Here is a 17466-nt window from a genome sequence, read left to right as displayed (position 1 = left end):
TTTTCACCAAGAATGAACTAAGATCCTTGAATCTGGGCTTTGAAAGGTGAAAGGAAGACATGGGCACCCATCTGCAAATTATGCTACTTGTTGCTGCACTTGGGATAAATGGGCTAAGGTCAGTTCTATACGTCAAGTTGCAGGCCCAATGACCCCTCTTAGTTTGGGCTCTTAGGGAAAAGCAGATGCTTAGCTCATAAACAAGATCCCTTCTTTCCTGAGAAAGGTGGGGGAGGGGCAATCTCCCAGATGGTGCTAGATGTTAAAGGATTAGGTCACTAACTTTTGGTGGTCAAGAGGATGAAGATAAGCAGAAAGTTGTTGGAGAAACTAAGATGCTAGCCCATTCTTCCTTGAAGAAACTGAATCTATCAAAGAAAAATGACCAACATGAAGTTTTCTATTTGTGAGTTAATGTTTGTTTTTCCTACAGAGAATTGGGAGCAATCTGAAGAGATTAAATGGCATTTTTATCACCAACAACTAAGACTCTCTTGGTGCTCTTCATCTTGATTCTTTATGTTTTCTCAGGTGAACAATGTTCTGGGGTCTCTGATCTTGGGTTTCAAAACAGAAATTTTTTAAAATATGGTGCTCTGAATTTATTATAAAATAGTGAATTATCTTACTAAAGTGCTGTATGGATTAGCAGCCATTAATTTTGTAGAAGGAAAGTGCCCTTTGTTCAACATTATGTGGAATGAGCTAGTGAAGGAGGAGTTTGTTTATAACCAAGAACCTTCAAGTTTCCTATACATACTAGAGGGAAACTGCAGTGTTCTCTGAACACCTACTTTGAATTTGCATCCTTCTTAGTCCTTCCTAGGTCCCATTCTTCCCCTTCCCCCACTATCAGAAATACTCCTCCAATTCCTACTAGGATCATGGAAAATGAAAAGGCATTCTTTTATTCAGTCTTGGACAATCCAGATCTCCCTGTCCAATTCAAAAATTTTAAGTGGCTGCCTATTGTTTGTAGGATAAAATATGAAGTCTTCAACCAGGCATTTGAAGACCTATACAGTCTGACTACAACCTATCTTTCCAGACATTTCATGTTGTTCCCCTTTAGACCACTGAAAACATGAAGTTCTCTTGTCCACAGTTCTAGAGAATTAAGTCTCTAGGACAACCTCCATAGGGAATGAGAATGACTAGTTTCAAGCAGACTTACATACATGAGATCCATTTGTGAACTAAACTCAGCATGCTACCTCCCCTGTTTCTATGCTTTCTTAGAGTGTCCCTTATACTTGGAATGTATTTCTTCCTCTTTTTACTGCTCACAATCATGCCTTCAAAGTTTAGATTAGATGAAATCTAAATTTTGTGAAGCCTTTATTTTTTTTTATGTGAAGCTTTCTTTTGAAGGCCTTAGTTCTCCCTTTTGAAATTACTTCCTAGGTACTTATCTGTGTACATGATAGATTCCCCCAAAAGAATATAAGCTCCTTGAGGCTAGAAAACATTTTTCCACATCATAAGTGCTTGATAAATGTCTGTTGATTTGAAATGATGGATTAACTTATTAACTTCAGTTTTCTATATCTTGGTTGTAGGTGTTTTCAGCAAATTTGAAAGATTCTCTTATGAAAAAGTAAGATTACCTTTCTATTATGTACATCAGACTTTAGTTCTAATTTTCATTCGTGATCCAGAGCTTATATCCTCATGGTGTGGGTTTCAAACTAAAATAAATAATACTGAGATGTTAGTGAGAAAAAAAAGTAGCTCTGGTTCTAGGCATAAGCCAGAAGCTATGTGACTCAGGGGATAGAGAACTAGCATTGGAGTCAAGAAAACCTGGGATCAAGTCCCACATCTGATTCATAGTGCTTGTGGGACCCTGGAGGCAAGTCTTTTCAGATCTCAGGTTCCCAAGCAACTCTCTGAAACGATAAGTTATGGGGGAAAAATATCAATCTTCGTTCTCAGAGGAAGTTTCTCACTGGGAGCTCCCTACACCCATGGGATAGCAGGTCTGGTCAATAAACAAAATACACATATGTGCATATATGCATATATGTTTATATATTTAATATGCAATGTGTGTATGAAGATATTCATATATTCAGTACGTATGAAGATTTGAATAGAATTTGCAATTTATTGAAGGATACATGTTTATATGCACATGTTACCTTTATCTATTACATGCATTTAGTGAGGACAAACTACATACATACATACATACACAAATTATATGCTCCAATATAATAAGAAGTAGTATTTATACATGAGTTAAGGATATAGAGAAATGCCTAACTAAGAGTTTTTGCACCTTGGAAAAGCACTGCAAACCATGTCCTTGGCAAGTGGTATGAAAAGCACCCTAAACTGTATGTTATGTGGAGGGGCAGGGTAGGTAGCACCCTGTGGGGAATACAAAGACCCCAAAGCTATCATAAAGCTGTTGATAAACAGATGATTGTCACTCCTTTCTACTACCCCACTCCACAGGGTCATTTGGTGGTTTCTTGTCTAACTCACTGTTATTAATAACTGGGTAATAGTTATTTGATTCCTCACATTTGTCATCCTGACATCTGCTAGGAGGTAGAGAGAAGGGAGGAAGTTAGTAACCTTTAGAGCAAATGGTTCTTTAGGAGAGGTGGCTGAAAGATGACTTGAAGCAGGGGTATGAGTGGAGCACTCCTGAGAGCCAGTTGTTAATTTTTCAGCAGGAGCATTAATACCTTAGAAATCACAAATGCTGTAAGTTGGGCTTGCTTGCTTGTTTGTTTGTTTTTACATTGTTGTTGCCAAGACTTAAGAAAGTAATGGATAAAATATCAATAATACAAATTAAACTTATCTGCGTATCATTCATACTTTTTTTTTTCTGGAGAGATGATTATTACCTGTATTCACACACACACACACACACACACACACACACACACACACACACACACACACACACACACTCCTCAAAGTATCAAGTGAGAGCTTAGAGTGAGTGGTATGAGTTTTACAAAAGAAACTAAGGCCCCAGAAAATGGGAGTGAATTGCTCAAACTGATAGAGGTAAGCCCATTTAGTAATTCCTGAAATGAAAACTGAGTTTAGGTGGAAGATGAAGACCAAATTGTTGTCATTAAAGGGATAGCTCTCTGGGGAAGTAAGTGAGGAGAAACATATTTGGAATATTTGGAAATTTAAGTGATAAAAAAAATCAATGATTACAATAAAATGGCTGAAAAGGCACATAGAGTAGACTTGGACTTATTTCAGTTTTATTAGTCCAAACTTTCCCCAGTTAGGAGCTATAAAAGACAAGTTTACAATTTACAGAAGAGTGAAAAATCTCACTTCTAAATAATGCAGACTTCATTTTTACAAAGTAATATTCTACTCATCATTCATCTATCTCCCTCCATAAATGCCCTTGATGGGGGCAGAGTGAAGAGGGCAGAATAAAAGCAGGGACTTACTTGAGCTCTCCCCCAAGTCCCTCCAAATACCAGTAGAAAATGGCTCTAGACAAATTCTGGAGCAACAGAGGCCACAAAATGACAACATGCAACAGATGTCAAGCCCAGGACTGCCTAGAGGGTCAACAAGAAAGCTGTTGAACTGTACTGGAAGAGGAGTGCAGACAAACACTGTCTATACCAGCACAGACATGACCCTGGCAAACCTGGAAGAGACCTCTGAGAATGAATCACTGGCAGCTCTGGCAATTTCCAGACTTCTCAAGCCATGAATGCCAAGGATAACTCAGAAGCTTAGAAAAAGTTGGTTGGACCTGGATGAGAGAGGAGCACAGTCCAGTCACAGCCCCAAGGTGGCAGCAGTGGTAGCCTCAGTGGCTGCTTTCAGAACTCTTGGCTCACAGACTGTGGAGGAATCCAGTGGCTAATCAGAGGGAGGTTGTATGGATCTCTGCTAGCACTGAGGCAGGATTCTCTTACTCTACCCATGATTGTATCTGGGTTACAGTCCTGAGTGGAGATCCTGGGACAAAGAAGAGTGCTGGCATGGCAGAGTTTGTAACAGCATGAAGAGAGAATCTTTGTCACAGTTCCAAGGCAGGAAAAAGTGCTTGTGCTCATTCACAGACCAGTGTACAGGCCACAAGAAAAGTAAATACCTCTCCTTTGACCATACCATCTTGGAAGAATAAAAAACTTACAGGTCCCTAGAAGCATCTCTGAAACAGCTGCAAAAAGCTCATGAAGCTTGGGATATTACACCCTCCACACTAGAAGCAGAGTCCTACCTTAACAAAAGTTGAAATATCAAGTAATTGACTGGAGAAATTAGGAAACAGTGGAAAAAAAATCAGACTACAGAATCTTACTTTGGTAACAAAGAAGATCAAATACACCCAGAAGAAGACAATGAAGTCAAAGCTTCTATATCCAAAGACTTCAAAGAAATATGAATTTGTTTTAGGCCATGAAAGAGCTCAAAAAGGATTTTGAAAATCAAGTAAGAGAAGGAGAGGAAAAAATGGTAAGAGAAAGGAGAGTGATGTAATAAAATCATGAAAAACATGTTAACAGCTTGCTAAAGGAGAGCCCCCCCCCCCAAAATAGTGAAGAAAATGACAACTTAAAAAAATAGACTAACATAAATGGCTAAAGAGGTCCAAAAAGTAAATAAGGAGAATGTCTTAAAAAACAGAATTGACCACATGGAAAAGGAGGTCCAAAAGCTCACTAATGAAAATAATCCCTTAAAAATTAGAGTGGAGGAAATGGAAGCCAATGACTTGATGAGAAACATACATACGTATATATATATATATATATATATATATATATATATATATATATATATATATATATATATATGTATATATATATATATATATATACACATATATATGTATATATATGTATATATGTGCATATATATGTATATATTATATACATATATGTATATATCTATGTCTAGATTATCTATCTATATAGATATATCTATCTATATTTATCTATATATGTATGTATGTTGAAAAAATAGAAGACAGTGTGAAATATTTCATCCAAGAAAAAACTGAATGGGAAAATAGATCCAGGAAAGAGAACTTAACAATTATTGGACTACCTGAACTACATGATAGAAAAAAAAAAGGCTAGACATCATTTTTCCTATTTTTATGAAAACAGATGATCTTTATTTTGCAAACAGCTGAAAATTACACTGATCATTATCTGAGGACCTAGAAGTTTCAGAGTACAATTTTTGTGAATAGTAGTTTTATATTTTTGTTTGGTACTAAAAATAAAAAGGCAAACACTTAAAAACACATATTATCACTGAGAAAATCCCCATCAAATTTTTTAATGCAACAAAAGCAATGTGATTTTCCCTCAAAATATTCAGCAAAAAAGTGGCTGAAACTTGATGTTGTATGCATCAATGAAAAGCTATGAGACAAATCTGTTTTTCAGAATTGGAGGACACTGAGATTGTCACAATGCATAGTACTTCTATCAGATAAACACAGATATCTAGATTCAGCAGAAATCAAATATTATGGATATGGTTGGATAAAATGAGCTACATTAAATTTCACAGATAAAACAGCTACTTCTTACTTTGAACCTCATCATTCTCCTCTCTCCATATATTCAATAGGTTTTCATCAAATTACAATATTTCAAATAGAAGCTTTTAAATTTGTTATAAAGCTATCGTGTGATATTTGCTAACATTATAATGACCTCCCCCAAATATATTTGTGTTCAATGAGTTACAATGGCTAGTTTATTAAGAAGTCAGTTTGCAATTAAACAGAAGTAAATTTCTTATTATAAATAAATAAATTATCTAATTTTTGTACACTACAGGATATTCTTTTACACAATCTGTTTTTTTAAAATAAGAAGTAAGATAGTAAATAAGATAGTAAACAGATATACTGTACTTTGACTAGTAAGAAATAAAACCAAAATTTCAAAAAATGTAGGAAAAAATTCAAGTTAAACATATATTCCTCTGGTTAAAAGTCATTCATTTATAGTCTGTTATCACAGCATGCTCCACCAATCTAATTTAATCTTCTAATTATATGCCAAAGCTGTAGAATAAAAAAATTTGTCCAATATTTTATGAGTGGAAAAGGAGTTGTCACTGGTTTTTTAGCAAAAAAAAATACTTTTATTTTCTAAAAGAATAGCCTAGTTGCAATTTATTTGCTTTTGTTCTAAAAATGATTCTTGCTATCATTACTTTTGAAACCTGTGAGACATAGTTTTCCTCAGACACAGAATATCCAAACTTTTTATGGAAAGGAGCTTTTCATGGAAGACATTCAGGGGTAATTTTGTAACAGTTCAGCTTTTACTTAGCAGAGTAAGAGCTGACAATAACAGTTTTCCCAGTTGTTTTCCTCTGCATTCATCACTCACAGCAACATCTTCTATTCTTCCTCTCTTTGCACATGAATGGATGAATTTATGTTCTATTACCAGAGTAGCTGTAGCAACAGTCTGCCCTATAGTGACATCTTCTACAACTGCAACATAATAATCCCCTGATTTCCTCATGTGTTCTAATGATCTCATAAATTGCTCAGGGCTGATCATTCCAGTTTTTGTCAACTGACCAAGTACCTTAAAAAACCTGCTGAGATATGCAGTACAAAGAGACCTCAAAACCAAATCATCTCCTGGGTAAGTTGGGAAATGGCTGGCGAAAATGGTGCAGTATTCTGGCTCCAGTCCACCTCTTTCAACAGACTTGGGTCAAACATAGGTATTTCATCAGGTTCATGACTGCAATAAGGATTGGCTGCAAGGAATCAAAACACTAGACATCACCTTTCAAGAAATTATCAGAGAAAACTTCCCTGATAGTCTAGTACCAAAGGGTAAAATAGAAATTGAAAGAATCCACCAATCACCTCCTGAAAGAGACCCCAAAAGGACATCTCTTAGGAATGCTGTAGAAAAATTCTAGAGTTCCCTGGTCAGGAAGAAAATAGTATAAGTAACAAGAAAGAAACAATTCAAGTATTATGGAAACACAATCAGAATAACACAAGATTTAGCATCTTCTGCATTAAGGGATCAAAGGGCTTGGATGATGTTATTTTGGAGGTCAAAGGAGCAAGGATTATAAGGAAGAATCAACTACCCAGCAAAACTGAGAATAGTTCTTCAGGAGAAAAAATGGAAATTCAATGCAATAGAGGACTTTCAAGCATTCTTGATGAAAAGACCAGAGCTGAATAGGAAATATGACCTTCAAATACAAGATTCAAGAGAAGCATGGAAAGGTAAACAAGAAATAGAAATCTTCAGGGACTTATTAAAGTTGAGCTATTTACATTTCTACATCGAAATTTGATATTTGTAACTAATGAGACCTTTCTCAGTATTAGGGGGGTTAGATGGAATATATATATATATATATATATATATATATATATGGAGAGAGAGTGAGAGAGACAGAAACAGAGACACAGAGAGACAGACAGAGAGAAAGACAGAGACAAAGGGCACAGAGGGAGTTGAATATGAAGGGATAACATCTAAAAGATAAAATTAATGGATGAGAGAGGAATGTATTGGGAGAAGGAGAAAGGAAGAGGTAGAATAGGTTAAATTATCTCACCTAAAAGGGGCAAGAGGGGGTGGAGCCAAGATGACAGAGTAGAAAGATGCACATACTCTAGCTCTTCGCCTACATCCCATAAAATACCTGTAAAGAAAGACTCTCAACAAATTCTAGAGCAGCAGAAGTCACAGAACAACAAAGTAGAGAAGATTTCCAGCCCAGGGTGACCTGGATGGCTGACAGGAAAGGTCTGTCATGCTGAAGGCAGAGCAGAGTGCAGCCCAGTCTGGGCAGCATGGCCCCAGCAGCAACAGTGAGATTCACAGATCCCTCAACCCAGAGGCTCCAAAGGCAGCTTCAAAGGTCAGTGAGAGGGCTTTTCCAACTTGGCAGGAAGAGAGCAGGGTCCTCCCCTAGCCCCAGCCCCAGGAGATGGCAGAGGCAGCAGTAGCAGGAGCAGCAGCAGGCAGTGGCTACAGTGGCCTCAGAAGACAGAGGCTGCCTTCCATTGTTGTAGCCTCAGCTTAAGCCCCTGGGGGAATTGAGCAGCTGATCTGAATCTCAGGCCTAAGCATAGTCCTGGGACATGGTGGAGCTGGAGGCCCCTGAGGAGTACATTTCTCTCCCTTGATTGTGCCACCTGGGAGGAACTGAAAACTTACAGGTCCCCAGAGTATACCCTACTCTTGACAAAGGACCCAAAAGCCAAGTAACTGGTTCAGAAAATGCCCAAAAAAAGGGAAAAAAATAAGACTATAGAAGGGTACTTTCTTGGTGAACATGTATTCTTTCCCAATCCTTTCAAATGAGGAAGAACATGGTTTAACATCAGGGGAAGACATAACAGTCAAGACTTCTGCATTCAAAAGCTCCAAAATAAATATGCAACAGTTCTAGGCCATATGAGAGCTCAAAAAGGACTTTGAAAATCAAGTAAGAGAGGTAGAGGAAAAATTGGGAAAAGAAATGAGAGTGATGCAACAAAATCATGAAAAGCAAGTTAACAGCTTGCTAAAGGAGACCCGAAAAATGCTGAAGAAAATAACACCTTTAAAAATAGGCTAACTGAATTGGCAAAAGAAGTCCAAAAAATCAATGAAGAGAAGAATACTTTAAAAAGCAGAATAAGCTAAATGAAAAAGGAGGTTCAAAAGCTCACTGAAGAAAACAGTTCTTTCAAAATTAGAATGGAGCAGATGGAAGCTAATGACTTTATGAGAAACCAAGAAATTACAAAACAAAACCTAAAGAATTGAAAAAATGGAAGATAATGTGAAATATCTCATTGGAAAAACAACTGACCTGGAAAATAGATCCAGGAGAGACATTTAAAAATTATGGGACTACCTGAAAGCCATGACCAAAAGAAGAGCAGAGACATCATCTTTAATGAAATTATCAAGGAAAATGGCCTTGATATTCTAGAACCAGAGGGCAAAATAAATATTGAAAGAATCCACCAATCACCTCCTGAAAGAGATCCAAAAAGAAAAACTCCAAGAATATTGTAGCCAAATTTCAGAGTTCCCATTTCAAGGAGAAAATATTGCAAGCATCTAGAAAGAAATAATTTGAGTATTGTGGAAATACAATCAGGATAACACAAGATATAGCAGCTTCTACATTAAGGGACTGAAGGACTTGAAATATGATGTTCCAAAAGTCATAGAAACTAGGATTAAAATCAAGAATCTCCTACCCAGTAAAACTGAGTATAATACTTCAGGGGGAAAAAAAGATTTTTCAATGAAATAGAGGACTTGCAAGCATTCTTGATGAAAATCCCAGAGCTGAAAAGAAAATCTGACTTTCAAACACAAGACTCAAGAGAAGCATGAAAAGGTAAACAGGAAAGAGAAATCACAAGGGACTTACTAAAGTTGAACTGTTTATATTCCTTCATGGAAAGATAATATTTGTAACTCTTGAAACTTTTCTCAGAATCTGGGTGGTTGGAGGGATTATACACACACACATATACATACATATACGTACATACATACATACATACATACATACATACATATATATATAGAGAGAGACAGACAGACAGATAGAGACAAAGACAGAGATAGAGACAGAGAGAGAGACAGGGAGAGAGAGAGACAGAGACAGAAAGCACAGGGTGCGTTGCATAGGAAGTGATCATATCTAAAAAAATAAAATTAAGGGGTAAGAGAGGAATATATTGGGAGGAGAAAGGGAGAAATGGAATGGGACAAATTATCTCTCATAGATGAGGCAAGAGAAAGCTTTTTCAGTGGGGAGGAAAAGGGGGGAGGTGAGAGGGGAAAAGTGAAGCTTATTCTCATCACATTTGGCTCAAGGAAGGAATAACATGCACACTCAATTTGATATGAAAATCTATCTTACACTACAGGAAAGTAGAGGAGAAGGAGATAGTAGGGGGTGGGGATGATGGAAGGGAGGGCAAATGGAGGAAGGAGCAATTAGAAGTAAACACTCTTGGGGAGGCACAAGGTCAGAAGAGTGAATAGAAGAAATGAGGGGCAGGATAGCATGGAGCGAAATGTAGTTAGTCTTACACAATGTGCCTATTATGAAAGTCATTTGCCAAACTACACATCTATAGCCTATATTGAATTGCTTGTCTTCTCAGTGGGGATGGGTGGGGAGGGAGGAAGGAAGAGAAGTTGGAACTCAATGTTTTAGGAACAAATGTTGAGAATTGTTTTTGTGTACAACTGGGAAATAAGAAGTACAGGTAATGGGGTATAGAAATTTATTTTGCCCTACAGGACAGAGAGAAGATGGGGAAAAGGAAAGGGAGGGATGTTAGAAGGGAGGGCACATTTGTGGAAGGGGCAATCAGAATGCAAGGCATTTTGGGGTGGGGGGACAGGAGATATGGGGGAGAAAATTTAGAACTCAAAATTTTGTAGAAATGAGTGTTGAAAACTAAAAATAAATAAATATTAAAAAATAAAAGAGGCAAGATAAAGCTTTACAGTAATGGGGAAGAAACAAGTGAGAGGGAATGAGTGAACCTTACTCTCATCAGATTTGGCTCAAGGAGGCAATAACACAGACTCAGTTGGGTATGAAAATCTATCTTACCCCACAGGAAAGTGGGGAGGAGGGAGATAAAAAAGATGGGGAATGCTCAGAGGGAAGATTGGGGGAGTGGGTAACCAAAAGCAAACACTTTTGAGGAAGGAGAGGATCAAAGGAGAGAAAAGAATAAATGGCAGTGGGAGCATAGGATGGAGGGAACTGGATTTAGTTTTTCACAACATGACTATTATGGAAATATTTTGTATGACTACACATGTATAACCAATATGGAATTGCCTTCTCAATGAGGGTAAGTGGGGAGAGAAGAGGGGAGAGTTTACATGCAGCTGGGGAGTAAGGTATACAGGCAAGGGAGTATAGAAATCTATCTTGCTCTACAGGAAAATAAGAGGTAAGGTGATAAGAGAAGGGGATGGGATGATAGGAAGGAGGGCAAATTGCAGGAAGTGGTAATCAAAATGCATGTTGTCTTCAGGTGGGGGAGGCGAGAGATGGGGAGAAAATTTTGAACTCAAAACCTTGTGGAAGTGAATCTTAAAAACTAAAAATAAATTAGTTCATAAAGCTCAAAAAAGTGCCATTGAAATAAGGGTCCCAGATGTCCTATCTTGGTTGTTTCTCACCTTTACTTTGTAATCATTGCCATACACTGGCATCATCCCTCACATGCCCAATCTTACCTTTATTGAGGAGATGCCTCTGGCATCCTAGCAATTATCAGGCTGCACTCGTGAGTCAGAGGTCATCAGGTTATCCTGTTAAGTCCTTGATAGTTGGCATTCTTGTGCAGGGATACCTTCCCACCCTAATCCACCCCCGGCTATTTTCTGATGTCTAGCAAAGCTTGTCTAGGTTTTGATTACAAGGATTATTTCTTGTCAACACCTGTATTTTCTTTGCATAAAAATGTGAAAGTCATGATGCTGAATCTTCTTCCATCAATATGGTCCACAATCCGCTTCTGACTTAATAGATACATCTTAGGATATTTCCTAAGGCACATTAAAGCTAAGTGACTTGCCCCGAATTACACAAATGCTACATATGGAACTTGAACCCAGGAATTTCTGTCACTAAGACTAGCATTCATGGGATCATTGATTTAAAACTAGAAGGGACCTTCTAAGTCATTAAGCCTAATACTTTCATTTCATAGATGAGGAAACTGAGAATTAAGTGATGATACAATTAGTAAATGTTTCAGGCAGGATTCAAAGCCAGATCTTCCTGACTCTTAAGTCCAGTATTCTATGTGTAGTATATATGCTACACATGTTGCCTTTTTTTTAGGCTAGGATTAGGATGGGAGTAGGGTAATAATAAGTCTAGACAGTTCTAAAAAATGAGCCACACTAACTAAAGTTAAGTGAAAAAATATGGGTTTGACTTCTGGTAGAGTATTGCTCAGCTACTCCCTACCCTCTCCTTCCTATCATTTGCCAGTTGTTATTTTTAACACTATTGGTTACTGTAACAGAGAGCTATAGATATTCAGAATAGGGAAGATCAGTAGGGGCTGAGTGGCTGGAGTGCTTTCTGAGGAGGCTTCACAGAATTAGTCCTTCGTTGATGGGGAAGAATGTGAAGCCAGAAACAGTAACTTCTCTTCTAGAAGTAACCTTAGGGTCTGGGACACTTTAAACTAATTTGTGCTTGTTAAGTGGAGAGAATGGAAATGGGGAAGGAATTGAAATTATTCCCATTAAGGGAGACATTTTGGTTTAGAGGCACAATTTTATATACAAAATATAGCTTTAGATTGGGTCCTCTCACAGCTCTGGCACAAATCAGGTCCTGCTGTAAGTTGGTGTCCCAGGCACAGGATACTCTACAGATGCTGGTTTTGAATTTCACGTTACCATGTCTTTGTTATTCTTACAGAAACTTTGTGAGAAGTACACAATGAAGTCTGGACCTTGCACAAACGGATTTGATCCAGTTTGTAGTAAAGATTTTGTGACCTATCTCAATCTCTGCTATTTTTGCCAGACATTTGGGTAAGTGCAGAAAGTTTCAAGATGGTTCTCCCTCTGACTTGCCAGGTGATTAGCAGGATCCTGGAATCATCCACAGACATTTGCTGCCCCATCACAAAATTCATTTGGAAACCTTAAAATACTATAGTAACGACAGTTAAAATTATAATTAAGCTTCCTCTGAAATAACTAGAGGGCCTAGATGCTTTCTGTACACAGAACTCTCCCAGTCCTGGATCCAGTCTGATATTTGGTGTTGTGTTATTAACTCCCTAGGGTGGTCTTGCCAGTTACAATAACTGTAGCTCTGTCTATATAGCTCTTTATGGTTTACCAAGTGTCTCTTGGTAAGCTATTCTCTTAATAATTCTGCAAGGTATACAGTATACAAGTACACTCGCCTAGTTAGCCGATTTAACTCTACATTCACCTCTATTTTCATATCCTTTACTACCTTGTTCTATCATTACTCAGCCCCAGCCAAGCCTCAGACCAGGATGAGTCCCATCATCTTTCTCTCTCTCTTCACTTTCTCAGATGAGTGCCTCATCTCATATTTTATCAGGAAAACTTGAGACTATGATCTCGTTTTACCCTTCTCCTAATCTCACAACTTTTTGATACAGTCCCCCACTATCACTTTTACTTCAGTATCTGGCAAAGGGATGACCCTTGCTAATTAATTCCTAATCCTTCACATGTTCCTTTAATTCTACCCCTCTTCCGTCTTCTCCATTTGAAGATGCCCCCACTATCAATCTCTCTAAAGCCTTTGCTTTTTCCTTGTTTTCTGATTGCTGCTTTGCTACCTATTTAATATCACCAAACTTTCCCAAGCTTAAAAAATCCCCACTGTATCCTCCCAGCCCCATAATCTTTTTATTCTATATTTCTCTGATATTTCAGAGTCAAAATCCTTGGAAAGCTGTCTATACTCATTCACTCCACTTGCTTTCCTCTCTTCTCCTCATTACTCAACTGAAATTGCTCCTTTCAAGTTATCAGTGATTTCTTAATGACCAACTCTAGTGGCCTTTTCTCAGTACTGATTCTTCCTGACATCTCTGTAACATTTCACACTCTGGGAGACCCTCTTATTGCCTTCTCACCTGCCCAACTGAATTGTCTTAGTCCCCTTTACTTATGTAATGAGCCCTCTCTTTCTGAGAGGACTTTATACCCTTTTACTTTGTGATCTTATCAACTCCCATGGCTTCAATTATCATCTTTATGCAGATGATTTCCAGGTCTCTATGTCCAGTTCTAATATTTCTCCCAATTTCCAGTCCCACATAATTAGCTACCTGGGAGATCTTTAAAGTTGAATTCTTATAGGCTTCTCAAAGTCAAAATGTCAAAAACAGAACTTATCTTCTTACCCAAAATCTATTTCTCTTCCAAGTTTTCCTATTATGAAATATCATCCTTCTACTTACCAAGGTTCAAAACCTGTGTCAGTTCTCCTTAATTTCCCATTCTCACCCACATAACTAATCATTTGGAAAATCTTGATTCCTCTTCCCCCACATCTCTCAGACCTGTCCACTCCTCTCCACTTACACAACCATTACTATCATATGGGCCTTTATCACTTTTCATATGAACAATTGCAATAGCATACTATTTGGTCTTCCTGCCTCAACTAATTCCTCAAATATAGGCATGAATAAATCATGAGATAGATGTATCAATAAGAATATTCCCCTAGTACTTGGCAGCATACCTATGAATCCATGGTCTATGCAAGCCTATATCACTTCTACAGTCTACCCATTAAATGGTCTCTTAATTACAAGTGATTTTCTTAATTACAAGTCTAAGTCACTATCTACTCAATAAACTCTAATGATCCCCAATTACTTGTTAGTATCATGTATAAAATTCCATGTTTGGCATTTTAGAAATTGTATTCAAATCCCAGCTCTGCCACCCTGGACAAATCACTTAATCTCTTCTGAATATAGTATATGGAGTAGACAATCTCTCAGTCCATCCAAGCTCAAAATCTTCTAATTCCATGACTGTCTTTTTTTTAAGTGGGGCAATTGGGGTTATGTGACTTGCCCAGTGTCACATGTCTAGTGAGTGTTGTCTGAGGTCAGACTTGATATATCAGGAATTACTGACTCTAGGGCCAGTACTCTATCTACTGCACCACCTAGCTCCACCCCCCCCCCCCACCCCCATGATTGTTTAAGTAGAAAAGAAACCCTGTACAAGAAAGTAAGGAGGGCCTGCTATCACAGGTTCTTAGATCTGCATTTCTAAAAAGAATGCAACTTTTGAGGGGTCAAAAATCACTTTAATCAAGCACAGGTATCATTCATTTAGTTCAGAGAAAATAGAGAGAAATCAAAATCAGCAGACATGGCTTCCAACTCTCTGACATGAGCAATACATACATCATAGATCAACAGACAGATCCAACTGTCTGACCATTACATACATACATACATAGTTACCAGAGAGAGAAGCACCAACATTTGGGTTTTCAAAGCTGAGGGCGTGGAGGGGGGGCGGGGTTGGAGCTGCTTCATGGCTTCCCAGAGCCTCATCTGGCACACAAAGCTTCTTCCAAAAACTAAGCCCCAGAGCAAAATCTCACCTCAAAGTACTTATACATTTTTCAGAGCCAGAGGGCTCTTGATAAACAGTGCCTCATTAGAAAATTAAAAAGTTGTGGGCCTTCCTACAAATCTTCCCTAATCAAACTCCCCTTAATAGACAGGGCCCATTAATGGTTGGGGAAGATCTTCCCATTAAGAAACAAAATTATATTAACAATAAGCAAAAATAAATTATCAATACACACCCCCACTTAATTTCTAGGCAATGTCATAACATTTACTCATGAATCACAAAGAAGTAGAATTCTCCCCTTTGAACTCACATGTGAATTCCAAACTGAAGTCTTATTATCTACTTAATAACATTTCAAATGTAATCACTCAGCCTTCCTAGACCTTCAGTAGGGGTGTGCATAGTGGGGAATGATTGAAGTACCCTTCAGGTAAAAGGCCAGGCTTCAAATGAGTCACAGCTACTTCTAAAGACATTGCTGACTGTGGTTCCTGGTGTTCATTGGAAACTGGGAAAAACAAGACAATAAGACCCTTGGACTAATAGTTGTTTCCAATCTTCCTGTAACTAACAAACATATCCATGGTCCATGGTCCATGTTCCATTGTATGGGGACATGATGCCCATATTGGACCAAGTGAACTTCTTGAAATGTCCCTAATGTTCACTTAGTGTTCACTCTTCCTATATGGGTAAGTCTATCTGAGAAGTTTCCCCCTGGCTCCCACAGACAGTGTTGAATTTTTGCTTCTACATGGATTTTTTTTTTCTTTCTTCAGCCATGCATATCCAGGAAGAGTACGCTTTCAGAAGTTTGGTCCCTGCCCTAAAAAGCAATGAAGACAAATAGTTTTGAAACGACTCTTGAACTGATTGCAGACAAATACCTTCTCCTCAGCTGGTCTTGCCTGTTCATCAATGATTGCATGCTGAGCAAATTATTTTAAGTTTTATTCAAAAGAAATCTTTTTTCTGATTTTTCCTGTGTTTTAAACCATAAGATACCAAATCTATGTTTATTCCCCTTCCTACCCAGATATACTTATTTAAAATGCTAGTTTTGCACTAAAGCATGACTTGATAGGAGATCAAATTTTCTACCCAGGGATATGAAGATAAACTTGTGCAAAAATGACAATGGAACATATGTGATTTTACTGAGATTTGGGAGAGAATAGCAGTACCAGAGAGAAAGAGGGCTATCCTGTGAGTTAGAGGAACTAAGACCTAATTTTGTCTCTGTAATTAAATCATTGTGTAACCTAAGAAAAGTCATTTCCTAAAGGAATAGCAGTATAAACACGGTTTCATCATCTTGTTGAATGAAAAATATATCCTGAAAGATTAGATCCTCATTTTTACAGATGTCTCTAGTGAAAGCAAATCTTAGAACCTGAAGTATTCACATAATGTTCTCAGTTCTCCAGTTTTCTATATATGTGTGTAGATATCATCTTACTTCCTATCACATTATACTTCAATATCCCATTGTATAATACTCTGCTAAATCCTGAGTCGATTATATATACTGACTTGGTGTAGCATAAATAGTCAAGATCTTAGAGCCAATATAGTTGGGATCAAGTTCTGACTTTTTCACTCCCTCATTGCATGACTTTAGGGGAATACCTCACCCTTCTAAGCCTATTTCATTATCTCTAAGACATTAAGCTACCTAATCTTCCAAGACTGTTCTAGCTCTGATGTTCTTTGATAATGATTCACGATGATTTGAAAGGAGTTCAATAGATACCCATTTTTTATTCTCTATAATGGGAATGTTGGACAATATTAGATGTGGAAAAATCCTCATCTAGTCCAATCCATACCTAGACAGGTATTCTGTCTCCAATATGCATGGCAAGCTCATTTTAGCCTTCATTTTAAAGACTTAAAGAAATGGGACAGAGGAAGAATACTGCCCCTGAGGTAGCCCACTCCTTGAACTGTTAAGAAGTTTTTTTCTGTATATCAATGATTGCTCCTAATTCTGACCATTTGGCATAATCAAAGACAAGATTTATCCTTCATTAGCATGATAGCCTTTCATATCTTGAAGACAGAAATCTTATTTCTCTTAGGTCTTCTCTTTTCCAAGACAAAAATACTGTAATGCACTATGCATGTTTAAAGCTGATTTATCATTACATAGGCTTATTAGGGCTAAAGGTATTCTAATAATTTGACAGCAATCAATGCATACAATCAAACTGCATTAGCTATTAAAATCATACCAACAACCCTTCTAAAAATAGTTCCTAATTCTTAAAGGTCTAAGCATCAAGGGTGGGGAACCTGCAACCTCAAAGATACATCTATCCTTTTAAACTCTTAAGTGTAGCCCTTTGACTGAATCCAAACTTCA

At 37.6% G+C, this 17466-nt stretch overlaps 1 protein-coding gene and 1 pseudogene across 1 annotated transcript; one reads left to right on the top strand and one right to left on the bottom strand.

The window, feature by feature from the left end:
* Positions 1 to 403: 403 nt before the first annotated feature.
* Positions 404 to 16431, top strand: LOC140518718 (serine protease inhibitor Kazal-type 2-like). The gene is made up of 4 exons (XM_072631070.1): positions 404 to 531; positions 1560 to 1597; positions 12427 to 12542; positions 15881 to 16431. Exons 1-4 carry the CDS (start codon positions 462 to 464, stop codon positions 15939 to 15941), a joined length of 285 nt encoding a protein of 94 aa, XP_072487171.1. The 5' UTR covers positions 404 to 461; the 3' UTR covers positions 15942 to 16431.
* Positions 6109 to 11524, bottom strand: LOC140529604 (glucosamine 6-phosphate N-acetyltransferase pseudogene; annotated as a pseudogene).
* Positions 16432 to 17466: the final 1035 nt, after the last annotated feature.

This window comes from Notamacropus eugenii, chromosome 1 (genome assembly GCF_028372415.1).
Source record: "Notamacropus eugenii isolate mMacEug1 chromosome 1, mMacEug1.pri_v2, whole genome shotgun sequence".
NCBI lineage: Eukaryota > Metazoa > Chordata > Mammalia > Diprotodontia > Macropodidae > Notamacropus > Notamacropus eugenii.
The sequence above is the reverse complement of the archived record's forward strand: the minus strand, read 5'-3'. Positions and strand labels throughout refer to the sequence as shown.

What these genes read in the sequence shown, in the direction of transcription:
- LOC140518718 (XM_072631070.1), top strand. Translation starts at nt 462, where the DNA reads ATGGCATTTTTATCACCAACAACTAAGACTCTCTTGGTGCTCTTCATC. An exon ending in GATTCTTTATGTTTTCTCAG is followed by an intron (nt 532 to 1,559) that starts GTGAACAATGTT and finishes TCTTGGTTGTAG; the next exon opens with GTGTTTTCAGCAAATTTGAA. An exon ending in TATTTTTGCCAGACATTTGG is followed by an intron (nt 12,543 to 15,880) that starts GTAAGTGCAGAA and finishes TTCTTTCTTCAG; the next exon opens with CCATGCATATCCAGGAAGAG.